The sequence below is a fragment of the Solea solea genome, chromosome 3, assembly GCF_958295425.1.
Source record: "Solea solea chromosome 3, fSolSol10.1, whole genome shotgun sequence".
Classification (NCBI taxonomy): Eukaryota; Metazoa; Chordata; class Actinopteri; order Pleuronectiformes; family Soleidae; genus Solea; species Solea solea.
The window spans coordinates 25,584,821-25,599,013 of record NC_081136.1 but is presented as its reverse complement, the minus strand read 5'-3'; the positions used below and the strand labels follow the sequence as shown (position 1 = coordinate 25,599,013).

The 14,193-nt window shown below is 39.6% G+C and overlaps 1 protein-coding gene across 5 annotated transcripts in view; it reads left to right on the top strand.

The window, feature by feature from the left end:
• The window catches only part of osbpl8 (oxysterol binding protein-like 8), a 67,945-nt gene that overhangs the window by 39,146 nt on the left and 14,606 nt on the right, over positions 1 to 14,193 (top strand). For 3 of the 5 annotated variants that reach the window (XM_058624298.1, XM_058624297.1, XM_058624300.1), the window contains 7 exons: positions 8,742 to 8,815; positions 10,089 to 10,169; positions 10,519 to 10,620; positions 10,965 to 11,168; positions 12,126 to 12,210; positions 13,162 to 13,327; positions 13,418 to 13,643. In XM_058624298.1, coding sequence (XP_058480281.1) covers positions 8,742 to 8,815; positions 10,089 to 10,169; positions 10,519 to 10,620; positions 10,965 to 11,168; positions 12,126 to 12,210; positions 13,162 to 13,327; positions 13,418 to 13,643 — 938 coding nt within the window. Of the gene's footprint in view, positions 1 to 530; positions 978 to 8,741; positions 8,816 to 10,088; positions 10,170 to 10,518; positions 10,621 to 10,964; positions 11,169 to 12,125; positions 12,211 to 13,161; positions 13,328 to 13,417; positions 13,644 to 14,193 lie in introns of those variants that run through there. The other 2 variants (XM_058624301.1, XM_058624299.1) reach the window with 1 other exon arrangement.

The following is a 14,193-nucleotide window of genomic DNA, read 5'->3' as shown; positions in this document are numbered from 1 at the left end:
TTCATTCAACAGCCCCACACTCTGTTTCGTGGGTGAAAGGCGGGAATAACACTGCATCTGCTGGTTGCATGCACTCATCTGTGGAGTATGGCTCATACACAGGAAATCTGTTGCGACTCCAACAAGTGCTGTGATTATATTGAGGAATTATAGATAAAGCACATTTTTAATCTGAAATGGGATTTTATGTTGAGTCTGTTGCCTTTGCCAAAACTAGCTGTAACTTTTAACATCGTGCACTGATATCAGAGGACTGTTTGTTGAAATGAATTCAGATTTACCATCCTAGACGTCATATATGCAGGTTACTTGATGACTAATCCACTGAAATAAGATTGAAAAGCAGTGAAGTGTCCCTTTTGAATCTACAATAATGAATTAAAAATGGAGTGGAGAGATTGAAAGATGAGGTATGGAGCATACGGACTATTTTCTAGCTAAGATGCAGCTCTCCCGTCCATCCGGAGGAGGGGGAGTAGGAGGGGCTCAGCTTATTCGTTATTAAGTACTTGCAGGCTGCTGCTCTCACACACACTTCCAGAGCAGAGAGAAAGGGAGTGTGAGTGAGGAAGGGAGCCGTTGACTGAAGGAAGCGTAGAGGAGAGCAGCATACTGCAATGCTTCAGTGCCTGGTTTCTCAGCTACTGTGTGTTTGTGTGCATGTTTTTGTTTGTTGATTTCTTCTCTCATACAATATCTGCGTGGGACAGAACGGACTGTTACCCCTCCCATTCCTCAACCTTGTCTCCTCGAGTTTTCTTACCTTAGCACCACCCCACTTCCCCTGCCACCTTACTTCCCAACAAGGGAGCTGCACACCAGCCCCATGATGAAAGAGGAGGGCCTGCTGAGTCGTCGCCGTTTTTCCACATGCGGCGCAACAGCATCGCTTCGACCCCCACATCCGGATGGCCGGAAACTCATCCGCAATGCCTCCTTTGGAGGCTATAACGAGTTGTCGCCTATCTCACTGCCAGGTTGGTTTACAAAAATGTGAAGATGGAGCTTCATATTGGGGTTGCTGGCCCATTACTGTACCATTTAGTTTTTCCTTTTGATTTATTAGCATCTCTGTAGCAGTGATTTGAAAGTGTTTGGATTGCTGACGTATGACTATGGTCTGTACTTGAGAGCTGCAGTGCATAACTTTAGGTGGTTGTTGTTGTTGTTGTTGTTGTTGTTGTTGTTGTTGTTGATGATGATGACACGATGATACATTATTTAAATGCTGCATCCTTCATCTGAAAACAGGTTCTGTCAATCAATATTGTCAGACTCGACTAAGGGAGCATTTGTGTGTATACAGTTGCAGTGCATTGGTGGGTTCAAGAAACATTTATCAAGTTAACTTGCTGAATGGTTATTTTTGAGCAGAATTAACCTCAGAAACTTTTCATGGGTGCTTCTTAGTGTCATAGTCCAATCTGCAGTTGTCTCACTTTACTAATGCAATGTTGCTGTTGCCTCCTTTTTTTTGTGCAACGAGTTAATGTCGGTATGAGATCCACAGAACTGATCACTGGCTCAATTATGTGAATTCATTTGACAGTGAATTGATGGTTTCAATGTAATGGACAATTGTTTGTATTTTTTTTACGCACTATAGTTTTAAATGAACAGGGTTGTTGGGATCTGTATGTATATCTGATTTGGGACAGTCTTTGGTTTCAGAGAAAGTATTTTGAAATTGAATGACCCACATTACTTCAATATATGCTGCTGTTAACCTTTTGAAACTCGGATAATTTTTTCATGGACATATCAAAAGCATAAACGTTATAAAAGTTGTTCTGTTCTGTATATTTGCCATTTCAGTATTGAGGTGCAGGTATACCCAAATGAATTATTTAAGACAATGTTGACACTTCTGAATGCAAAATATTGTAAAGCTGTTCCAAACAGGAACACAATCTGCCATGCTTTATGCATTTTGATGCCTATTTTATGTCATTCCACCCATCAAGACTAATGGGAGGTGACAGGCATAAGTGTAGCAATATTACAACAAAGTCACTGAAGAGGAAGTCCGCAATGTAATAAACATGGGTGTGAACCAGATACTGATTGTATATGAAAGGGGAAGTTCCACTGGTTTGTGTGTAAGTCTATGAGAAAATTAGGTTACTTCTCACTTGACTTTCTAAGAAGTTAATGGCCTCGCTACCTTTGGGTCAATACTGGCTACCTTTCTTCAGTACCGTATGATGTCAGTTTTGCTAATAATGGTCCCATGAAGAGAAAACTAGGTGATAAAACGCAACATGTGTTGGTGCATGGATACTGTATGATTGACAATTATGACCAGTACATCCCAAACGTGGATGCACGTTTAGGTGGACGTGCAGTGGAATAGATCAGTCAGTTCCACTCCCAAATATGGTTACCTCTGGTTTCAAAAAACTTGAAGCTTCGAAATAAGTACTTGACTCAAATGACATTCTCTCCTCAAAGTTAGACCCAAACCTATTAATGGATGATGCAGTTTAAACCAGTTGGTGCAGACTTCTCTAATGAATGAGGCAGGACTTTGGCTTTAGCTCAGCTCAGCTGGTTCGGTGTCATATACCACTTTTCATGCAGTGATAATAATCCTCCTTTTTTTAGAAGTACTTAAAAACCCCAGAACATTTAGGATTAAATGAGTTTAGTGTTCATTTGTGAGATCTCTGCCTTTGTTTGTCCTGCTCAAAAGGACACCGACCTGGAGGCAGACAGCTGGCTGACACAAGAGCTTTGAGAGAGTGGATGTTCTGATTTCCACCTTTGCAGATGCCAGTATTAATCCAGGAAGCACCAACTGTGCACCAAAGCCTTTTTTCAGCAACACACTGCCACCCTTTTTTTTTTTTTTTCAGAAATCCAGCCTCATCCCACCTTGTACAAACTGTGTACTTTGTTGTTTACTATAGAGACATCCTGCAATGTCATTGTTTTGCTCAAGGGCACCCTAGTAGCAGCAGCAGCTGTCGAGGGAAGAGCAAGTGTTCATCATCGTCTTTCTCTCTGCAGACCTTTCCAATGAGTTGAGGTTTGAGCTGGTGACCTTGTGGCCACAAGGCAACTTCTTCCACTTCTGAAGCAGCACTTTCTCCAGCGATACAGATATTTCATGCGGCAAGACATTGTCTGAGTCATTGTGTTTTGCTCTCGGTCAGCTCCCAGTCTTGTCTCCAATTCATCAATGTTAGATAGTGTTTTTACAGGCGTCGGCTTTGAGACAAACAAAGGTGAAGGTGACAGCTGGTGCAGGCAGGTTGCATCTACTCACTTTTCTTTCTTGTCTTTTTCCCTTATTTTCACCAACTGGTTCCCTGTTTTTTTGCACCCACATATCCTCCACACTAGTGTCTGTTGTAATGATTGACATTCAGGATTAGTGCTTACTTACTAATTATAACTATAATTACATATGCAAAGATGTATGCAAGTTTTCTCCATCGACTGACTTTTTTTTTTTTTATTCTTTTTATATAGCACCAAATTATTTATTAGTACATCAACAAAATATATGTTGGATTATTCCGCAACAATGATTCCATTATTCATTCCATTATAATCAACTACTTTGATAATTGTGTTGTTTTTTTTATAAAGTAAAAGCCATTTCTGTTATTTAGCTTCTTAAAAGCAAATGTGTCCTGGTTTCTTTGTCCCTCAGTAGCAGTAAGAGGAATTGTTTGTGGATAAAACATTTTAAGACAGCGTCACTTTGATATCTTTTGATCAGCAAAATACTCAACTGATAAATAGATAATGAAAATAATTTTCAGCTGCAGCCCTTATTATGTTAAATCAGAATTGTCTGATATTTAATGATTGGTTTGGTGGTTACATTTAGGGCTGGTGGATAATTCATTTTAAACAGTATTTATCACAGGCTGTAGATACACTGTATACAATACCTTTATTTACTGTGCTTAAAGATATATGACACACAATGTGTTACCTTAAAAATGTTTAAAACCCACAATAGACTGGTTTCCACAATTTCCACTCAGGAGAAATGTAAACCTGTAATTATTTAAGATTAAGTTGTTTTTTTTTTTTATCATGGAAAATATTTATAGGCACATTGCTCAATCCAAGTACTAACATACCAATTTTCAGTTTAATGCCAGTCAGACAGGTTGTACCTGAATTTGAACCCCAATATCTCTTTCTTTATCCCTTTCACTACCCCTTGCTTTATGTGCTTGGATGTCCAATTTACAGAATGGTAGTCCTTCATTTGAACCTGCTTCTGAAATATTAGAACCTAGAACAGTAGGCCATTGCCTGATGTCTTTACCAAGGATCAAGGAGAGGTCAGCATCTAACAGCGCACAGCATAAACCCAGGTGAACTATAATTATATAACCATTACCGAACAGCAGCCATGGCAATAACTTCTAGCCCCTTACTCTCATCCAGACACATTCTGTCTGAAATATCACCCTCTCCGTGAGATAATATGCTTTTGTCTCGTCAAGCTCTCCGTGTGCAGACAGAATCACAGCATGGTCCTTATAACGAGGTTTGGGCAGCTAAATTTCAGCTATTATTATGTTTGTTAGTGAAATATGATACAGGCTGCCTAGGAAACCGGACAGAGCTGTGCTACTTTGACTTAAAATTATTAAAATGACTAAAATAACGACTGCCGGAAAATAACTGAAACCTGTAAGAGATGTGGTCTGTGTTCTTCCAGCGGTTTTGTTTATTGTTGTTTCCTGTCTAGCCATCAATTAGGAGCAAGGGGAAATTGATTGGGAGGTTGTAAATGGTGTATTCAGAAAGCTAATTAGAGGTTGGAAAACAGCCATACCACTGTGGTGACTGTGGTCTATAATTAGATGGAATCATCTTCTGGGCTACATGTTGGAACATTGACCATTAGGATAAGATATGTTTTTGAATAGCAGTGGAACTGTCTTTGTCAAAGGACACTACACTGTATACAAAATAAATAAGTACGTACAAACTGTCTTTTACCTCTTTCAAACAACTTAGTTGGTCATAAGATATTTTGTCCTGATGCATTTACCATATAGCTACAACTAGCCATTTGCTCACGTCCTGGTCACATGACAGTGGTGGCATGCCTCTGTCTTTACTGTGCTAAGTGAAGCATGTATGTAATTTATTGTATCCCCTTTTACTTGTCAACCTTTTGCTGATATCTTATCCAGTGATTATAGCCATATAGTATTGGACCGAGTATCGTATTAATGCTTATCGATACTGATACTTATCGGAGGAGAGTGTACTTCAGTGATATAGATAATGGTTAGAAAAAAAAAGTAGTTAAGTGGGATTATATCAGATGTAAAGTGATTTTAATTAGTATCAGATGAACTGTCAGTATATTTGCCTCTGCTGCATGTGAACCCCTGCAATCTAACTGAATACCCATCTAGCATCCACTTTACCAAATTGTTTTTACACTCCCTCCCCTTCCCTGAAACTGACGTGCCATCTCTTATTTCTATGAATGTAGGAATGAGTCAATATAGTAGTCGACACTGTTGCCATGGCAAGTTTCTCACAGTCACCATCACTCAAGCAAATTGCCAAAATGTATTCTGGGCTAACAGCTTTCCCCTCCAGTCCATTTTAACACTAGTTCTATTTACTAGGACCAAATGTACTACAGAATAGAGTTGATCTCACTCTTTTTATTGTTACATTAACGTGTGTTATTATTATTACTTTAATATTGTATAGCTCTGCTGTTTTTCCTCAATATCTGCACTGTTTTCTCTCTCTCTCTCTCTCTCGTCCATCTACGATCTTTGTGAGTTCACTGCAGCTCCAGTTTCCAAACCCTCGAGTCAGTCTGCAGTGGGACGTGATTCCCGTACTGCCCCAACACTGTGAGAGAGAGACAGAGAGTTTGTTTACATGACACAGTCACATTCACATTCAGACCAGAGCTGGACCTAAGCTGGCCTGCTCTGCTCACATGCCACAGTTCCCACTACAGTTTTAACCCTGGTATTAACAGAAGAAGCCTGTACACAGTCCAAAACATGGCGAAATTCAGCCAGGTACATTTTCTGGACTGATAAAAAGACCAATTTTTTAAATGTAATAATTTAAAATTCATGGGCGGTAGGAAGCCTTGGATTCCTAGGCTCTACATGCTATCAACTGAAAGGCGTAGTTGAGGTACGCCATTCTGGTCTGAATTTAGCTAGATCTCTGCCCTTCCAGACTTAAAAATAGAGCAGGTGAGGTAGCTGCCACAGCCTCCTTGAAGTCTGGGAAGGTGGAGTCTGACCTTTGCTCATCCCAGTGTCATCTTTCAGCAGTGTCACCATTATGCTTGTGAGAGGAAAAACAAAAGCTGTGCTTTTCTCCTTCAAGTCTACCAATATCATTCTCTGTTAATTGGTTTCATTGTAGTTTTTATATGCCTTTGTTGTGGAAAACCAATCAAAAGGATGTAAAAGAAAATGAATTGCAGTGCTATGTTAAACGTTTAGAGAGCTGTAAGAGCTTGAAGCTGTCACAATCTTTATTATTTCATAAATCATCCTGCCAGATAGGCATAATTATTGCTTATTATTTCTAATTAAGGCCAGTGTTGTGGAGGAGTGACATCCTTATGTGTTTCCAATAGTAATGGATCACCAAGTGGTCTTCACTGATTCAATTTGAGAGTTAATTTATTCATAATTCTGTTGCCTGGACTGTTGATTCAGTTTGATGTTTATTGTCTTATGTGAACTGACTGAACATTAGCATACATTTAATTACAAATGCTAACAGGTTAACATATATTATACTAATGTACAGTATGAGTACGCACAGTATGATGTACGGTATTGTAGCTTTTTTTCATGTTAAATAGAGCTGAAACAATTAATCCATTAATCGATTATTAATGGATCACTAAATTAATCGACGACTATTTTGATAATCAATTAATCGGTTTAAGCTTTTTTCATGATTAAAACAAGATTTCCGATTGTTTAAGCTTCTTAAATCTGAGTATTTTCTTAATTTCTTTGCTCTGGATAACAAAGAAATAATTAAAAATTAATCATTGTTTGTGGACAAAACAAGACATTTGAGAACATCATCATTTTGACATCAGGTTTTGACGAAGGTTTTCTGATATTTTATGGACCAATCGATTAATCGAGAAAATAATCGACAGATCAATCGATTATGAAAATAATCGCTAGTTGCAGCTCTAATGTTAAATACTACCTTATGTTACCCTTGAGAGCAACAGAGTAGCAACATTCAATTCTCTCAGATATTTTTTCCTGACTACTGTACATGTTAATGAATGTTGTATATTATGATCACCCCTGTGGTTAGCCTTATGAGGGTGAATTGCTCTCGAGGTGTTTTTCAGCTGAAGTTGGCATGGAGATGTGTCTTTCAAGTGGCCACAGATGGTCAGGTGGGACTGTTAATATCCCACGCATCTATAGGGCACGGAAGACAAGAGCGTGACTTAATTCCTTGATGTCCATCACTGAAGTTGCTCTGATGGAATTAGTCAGTCAATCTTTGCGTATACAGTCCATACAGTGCTTGGGTTAATACTTTGATGGCGTCATTCAAGTCACTGGCGTGTTCTTGAACACAACCTGCATGAAAGGAAGTGGCCCATGCTCAACTAGCACTGGACTCTTTTATCATCCCTCAGACGAGCCATCAGATTTAAAATATTGTTTTTACTGCCCTAGCATTAACCCTTTTGGCCACATAATCTATGAAGCATTTTGTTAATGTGGTGGGTTAAAAAAATAATTCACCTTTGCAATGTATCTTTTCACAATCATTGTTATTTTCCCTTATATTGTATTGTTGAACGACACTGCTGGAAATTGAAGAAGCAGAGTAAATGAGGCAGGTCCATTAAAACTGGATATAACAATTAATGTCTGTGAAAATTATTATTAAATTATTATTTCCCTAAAAACGAGGGATAGATGGGGTTTGTTGAAGTGAGATATTATCAACACTGACTTTACCGAGGTTTGTGAACCACTCCCTCTCCTGCACAACAGTTAACACAGAAAAAAGCAGCCTTATTAGGTAAGTTTTTATCACTAAGGCAAATCCAAACTAAGCATTTCAAACATCAAAGAAACAAGATAACACATTTAAACTTATTGGTGGAGGCAACAGTGGATTAACAACTCCTATATGCCATGATAAAAAAATGCTGATTTTCTTAATGGATTTTGGTGCAGGAGAGCACCAAGTTTGCAGTTTCCAGCTGGAAAAGACTGTCTAACTTATCGGTGAGCATGAGTGCCTGGATCCCATGCCGACTGGTTCAAAGCAATGGCACTCGGAGGCGTTCTTGACTTAGTCAGTGTTTATTTGTCAATACTTCATACAGCAACACTTCCAAAAGCCTACACTATCCCTTTAAGAATTCAAGCTGTGTTGTCTGCACTACAATGTTCAAGTGCGCAGTAGAAATACTAATGATTATTTTGTAGCAAACACAGATGCACAATTTTGTTTTTTGTTTTTTTCTAAAGCAAATGAGTCATCAAATGAGATGTAGCTCTTTTAAAGATCTGAGACAATGCAGCAGTTCTTTCAGTGAATACTGATGGCCTTTGGGTAGGTGACGGAAACAAATAAAATATTTAAAGGCTCTCTGTCACCTTGAGACCACCAGTGCCAAGATCTCAGTGGGGAATCTGTTGCTGGGGTTATAGCAAGGTAATACACAGGGGCACACTGAGGCACTGAGTGTGTCCTCATGCCTTTTTTCTTCTATCTTACAGGTTTTGAGAGAGGGAAGGAGGACCTCTTGCCTCTGCCTTTAAAAGAGGACTCACAATCCATATCTAAAAGCAAGGTGAGAGACAGTACATCATTCCACTGATATGTTCTGCAATGTATAAAGTGTAATAAGACCAGAGAATATGGAAATAATTGCATGACTTCTTTCCTTTTTTTCCCCAGTCTAGCCTCAGGCGTAAGATAGCCTACATTCTCATTAATCGCACATTACATTCCCTGTGTGTGTCAAACACTCACCAGTTGAAACTCAAACTCAGCCCTCTTCCTTTCTGTCAGGGTCCACATCAAATATGTTTATCATTGCAAATGTGGGAGTTACAGCAGAGACACTTGCGTCAGACTGGAATCCAATTAAAATTCTGTCATGATTCTACAGCCTAATCATTTTGGACTTTGGCCTTTCCTGACAACACAACATTTTGATGAATTTCTGCATGTGTGAGACTTCAGTTAATCTTAAGATTCTGCTTTAAAGAAGCAGAGCTGAGTCATAGCTCTCCATCCATCAATCTCCACAGGGAACAGCACAGTCTCAGCCAAAAGAAACTCTAAAGGAAGGGTGAAAAGAATAGAACAGAACAAGGATTAGAAGTGAAAGATGTCAGCTTCTGAGCCCATTATCATTTACCCTCTATGTTTCTCCAAGGCTGCCTGTGGGCATACAGTATACAGCCCATAAGTAACCCCGCTGTAGGATCCCCACGCACACTCATGACTTCTCTTCACTCTCCAATTAGCCTGTGAAGGAACTAGCAGAGACGCACCTGCACTGGCACTTATTTGCCTTATTTTGCTTTTGCACTGAACAGGAGACACACTGTAACTTGGATTTCATGTAGTCAGAGGGAGTGGCACATTTTAGTGGCTGTAAGTAGTATAGGATGTTCAGAGATATTGAGAGCTGAGCCCCCTCCTTCTCCTCCTCCCCAGAGACTTGAGGTTGCCAGGTAGTTTAGTTTGAGGAACGAATCACTTTCAAACAGGAAGACAGATCTATGCAGAGCTAATCTCGTATGCCTTATTGCCTAAACATATTCAGAATTTCCAGGGTGCACGTTGCCTGCAATTGCATTTCCATTGTTATCAGTGAAACTAGTATTTCAATGTAATGTTTCCCTAATCTCTGATGACATATCCCACTCAATACAATGCATTTCTTACACATCACTCCTTTAAATGAGGATTCACTCATTCACTTCACCCATACTTTAATACAGATACATTTATTCTATCCATATATGTATTTCTGTCATTTTATTAACATCACTGACAATTTTTTGTTACCTAATAAATCCCTCTTCTTTCCTTCTGTGTGCGTGTGTTCACAGTCTGAAACAAAGCTGTACAATGGCTCAGACAAGGATGTTTCAGCGTCTGGAGGAAAGCTCACCAAGAAAGAGTCTCTCAAGGTAAATCAGCTTAAATCCACTTAAGTCTAGAATGTCCGGGCTCTAATTCTAAATATATGCCAAAGAAGTGCCCCTATGGAGTCTCATGAAGCCTGTAGAGGACTGTTTCACAGTTTGTAAGTCATTATGCACAAAGTATTGTATAAACTCTGCACCGGAGTCACCATAGGTACATCACAGACAGGATACATAAATTATGCAGCAGACACCCCACACTGCTGTCAGGAGGGACCAGAGACACGAGTGTGATTCCACTGACAAATATAACTGCGAGAAAGTGAGTGTGGGATATGATTACTCACTGTAGTTGTGTTGACTGAAGTGTTTTCTTTCTGTGTTCTCCCCGTAGGTGCAGAAGAAGAACTACAGGGAAGAAAAGAAGAGGGCAACCAAGGAGCTGCTCAGCACCATCACTGATCCTTCTGTCATCGTCATGGCCGACTGGCTAAAGGTGAAAACCAGAGCTGGTTCAAGCCCATATATCAGCCTCGACACAAAATGTGTGAAACTACTATTCGACTTAAATTGATGCAGAAGACACAATGGGCCCTTTGCACAGCAGCTGTTTCGACAGCTCGCAGTAGGATTGTCAGGAGTGTAAATAATTCATTGAATAATGGTGAAGTTCTTTTTAGCTTCCTCAGTTTCAGTGTGCACACTGTCTTCACTTACATGAACCGAACAGAGCCATCGTTGATGTAATCAATATCACCTGCCCCGCGTAGTATCATTTAGAGAGAAGGTTTGGTCACATAAAACTTCATAACAACTTTTGTGTTTGTGTTTCCACTATAGATCCGTGGCACTCTGAAGAGCTGGACCAAACTGTGGTGTGTGCTGAAGCCTGGCGTCCTGCTCATCTATAAAACCCACAAAAACGGCCAATGGGTGGGAACGGTGCTGCTCAACGCCTGTGAGCTGATCGAGAGGCCTTCCAAGAAGGACGGCTTCTGCTTCAAGCTCTTCCACCCACTGGAACAGTCTATCTGGGCTGTCAAGGTCAGAATATGCTTTCAAATACATACATTGCTCCTATCAGTTACATATACTGTATATATTTTAGAAAATCATTAAGCATGTATTCTATGTTTGGAAATTAAAAGAAGAAATAAAAGATTTGCTAGGTTAAAATGTTATTTATGTAATACGATGATGATTTTCGGCATAAAAATATACTTTTATATTTGACATATTAAGCAGAGGAATCTCGCTAAGCTAAATTAGATAACCTTATATTTACTATAGCTATGCAAACAGTATCATTCTACTCACCTAACTCTCAGCAAAGACAAATACTTCCCTAATAGCCATTTTAGTACTTCTAAACATGCCATACATTGGTTTGGTTTATCATGTGATTGTGTTGATGTTATAGAGAAATCACCTTATATATTATGATGGATTGATAAAGGGTAAACAAGACAAGAGAAATAATGCCATTGGTTTGTTATGCTGATGAGTTCATCCAGTTTTGCTTTCCAATTATGAATGGAACAAAGAGACAATCAGGGACTCATGGGTGTTCTATAAAAAAGTATTGTTTTCTATTTGCTCCTGTGTTTTGCAGCTGTGCATCTTCGTCCACTCCAACTGTGATTTGGTTTTTCTCATTGGTATTTTCCCTTTTGTTCGAACCATGAAAAAGCTTGAATCACAATGATCATCCTGTATGTAGATCGCTGCGTTTTTTTTCCTCTCTCCATTCTCCTCCTCATTATTAAAACTATTAAAATAAACCCTTCACACATTCAGCTACTGTCTCATCTGCCCGCTCCTAAGGAGCATTTACATAATGACACACTTGAGAGTCCACATTTCCTCTCTATTTGCACATATAAATGATGCAAACAGATGAACAAAGGCAACAAGCGTAATGAGATCTACATAATGAAAAATAACTTTCATTCACCGATTACGGCCCTGACTTAAACACATTTCAACTCTTGCTCTCAACAGGGTCCCAAAGGAGAAGCAGTGGGCTCCATCACGCAGCCATTACCCAGCAGCCACCTCATCTTCCGTGCTGCCTCCGAGTCTGATGGTAAAAGACAGGCTGTCATTCACACTTCAGATATTGGTCTGCGTCACCATTGTCTCTGTTCACACTGAGTGATAAACACATTAACTGGCATCACATTGGTATCAGCGTCATAAACACTGAAGGCGATATGTGAGAATGCAGAAAATGGAAAAGTAATAGTTTTTTGAAACAGTTCTTTAACTTAAGACATGTACATTTAGGAAAGCATGACCTGTTTTATCCTTGCAATCTCATTGGCTGAAACTACTATGTTCTTGCTCGTTTCTCTCAACTTAACATTAATGTATACACCAGTAATAGATAGTCATATCCAAATATGTCAAGCGTGCATGAAACTGATACAAATCATTTCCATAATTTTCAGTTAAATGTACATTAAATTGAGTGGAGGGTTTTAGCAACTGCACTTTACACCCTGTGTCCTTGATCCTGAAACATCCAACACGGTCTTTCCCTCTACACTGGAGTCTCTCTCCATGGTGCTGGAATAGTTGTGCAGATGCCAAATCAGAAATGGCTACTTATTTTATATTTTGTGCACAAGTTTCTCTTTATGACTGAAATTTTTTTTTTTCTTTTGTACCTTTCATGATTTTACAACACACTGTATAACACTCAGGGAGTGTTCCCTGAGGACCAGGGCTGGGAAACACTGATGTATAGCATATGATATATTGATATAATATCATATACGGGTCACAGTATCAAAACCACTTCAGTGTTATGTCCCACTGTGCCTAAGGTATGAGCTGTTTTTAATGAAAACAGTGCATGGTGTTGAGTAACACAAGCAGTCGATCACAATACCGTATTTTTTTTCTTATCTCATACCGATAAAGTCTAGATGTACTGGTGTTAAGTGTCTTAAAAGTCCTCATCAGACAATACCAACACGACCTACATACATCATAGTTTGCACAGTGAGGTAATAACTGTAAATGTCTTTTTCAGGCCGATGCTGGATGGATGCCTTGGAGCTGGCCCTGAAATGCTCCGGCCTGTTGAAGAGAACCATGATCCGCGAGGGGAAAGAGGACGTGAGCACAGTAGCCACTGGTGGAGAACACTCCATTAATTTCTACAGCCTCCTCCGAGCCCATAACATGCACGGTTTCCAGTAAGTGAGGGCAAATCAAATCTTCAAGGAGATTCACCTGCTTCGTATCAACCTACACACCATACAATTCACCTTCCTTCCCTCTTCCAGGTTCAATGACAGTGACCACTTGAAAGACCCAGACCTGTACTCGGACAAGTCAGATCGAGAAGGAGAGCAGGACCACGAGGAGTCCGACCCAGAAGGTCTGGAGAAGAGTGAGGAGAGCGACAGTGACACGTCAGAGCGTCAAGATGACTCCTACATTGACCTTGACCCAAATGAACAACTGTGGGAAACGCCATACCTGGAACAGTCCCATGAGGAACTTGGAGAGGTACGAGTCGCAGAGCGTGATTTAAAGCTGCAGTGCATAACTTTTGGCTCCCTCTTCTCTGTCTTTGTGAACTGAAAGACAGAGAAGTTTTTTAATTGTGTGCTGCATTTTCCATCTGAGAATAGCTCTGTCAAACATTACTATCAGATCTGAACGAGGGAGTATTTGTGTGTATACAGTGGCAGTGCAGGACAGGCAGGGTGAAGAAGTGTTTTTTTTCCCCCATCACGTTGCTGAATGACAGGGTATTTTGAGCAGTACAATTCACTTCTGAACTTTTTTTGTTGGCACTTCTTTGTGTTTTTCAATCATACTTGTGTGTAGCTGAGTGCTTCACCAGCATTGTGTGAACTCCCCTGACAATGGTTTGAAGACATTTGATTCTATTTACAGGTTGCCTACTACAGTTTTACGGTTCTATTGTTCTCACAAGGAGCATTTAAATTTAAAAGAGTTGCTCGAGATGTTTGCAGCAGTCAGATGTGTTTTTTTTAGGATTTCTTGAATCCATTTTCTTGTTTGGCTCAAAATAGCTAAGCCTTTTGTCTCA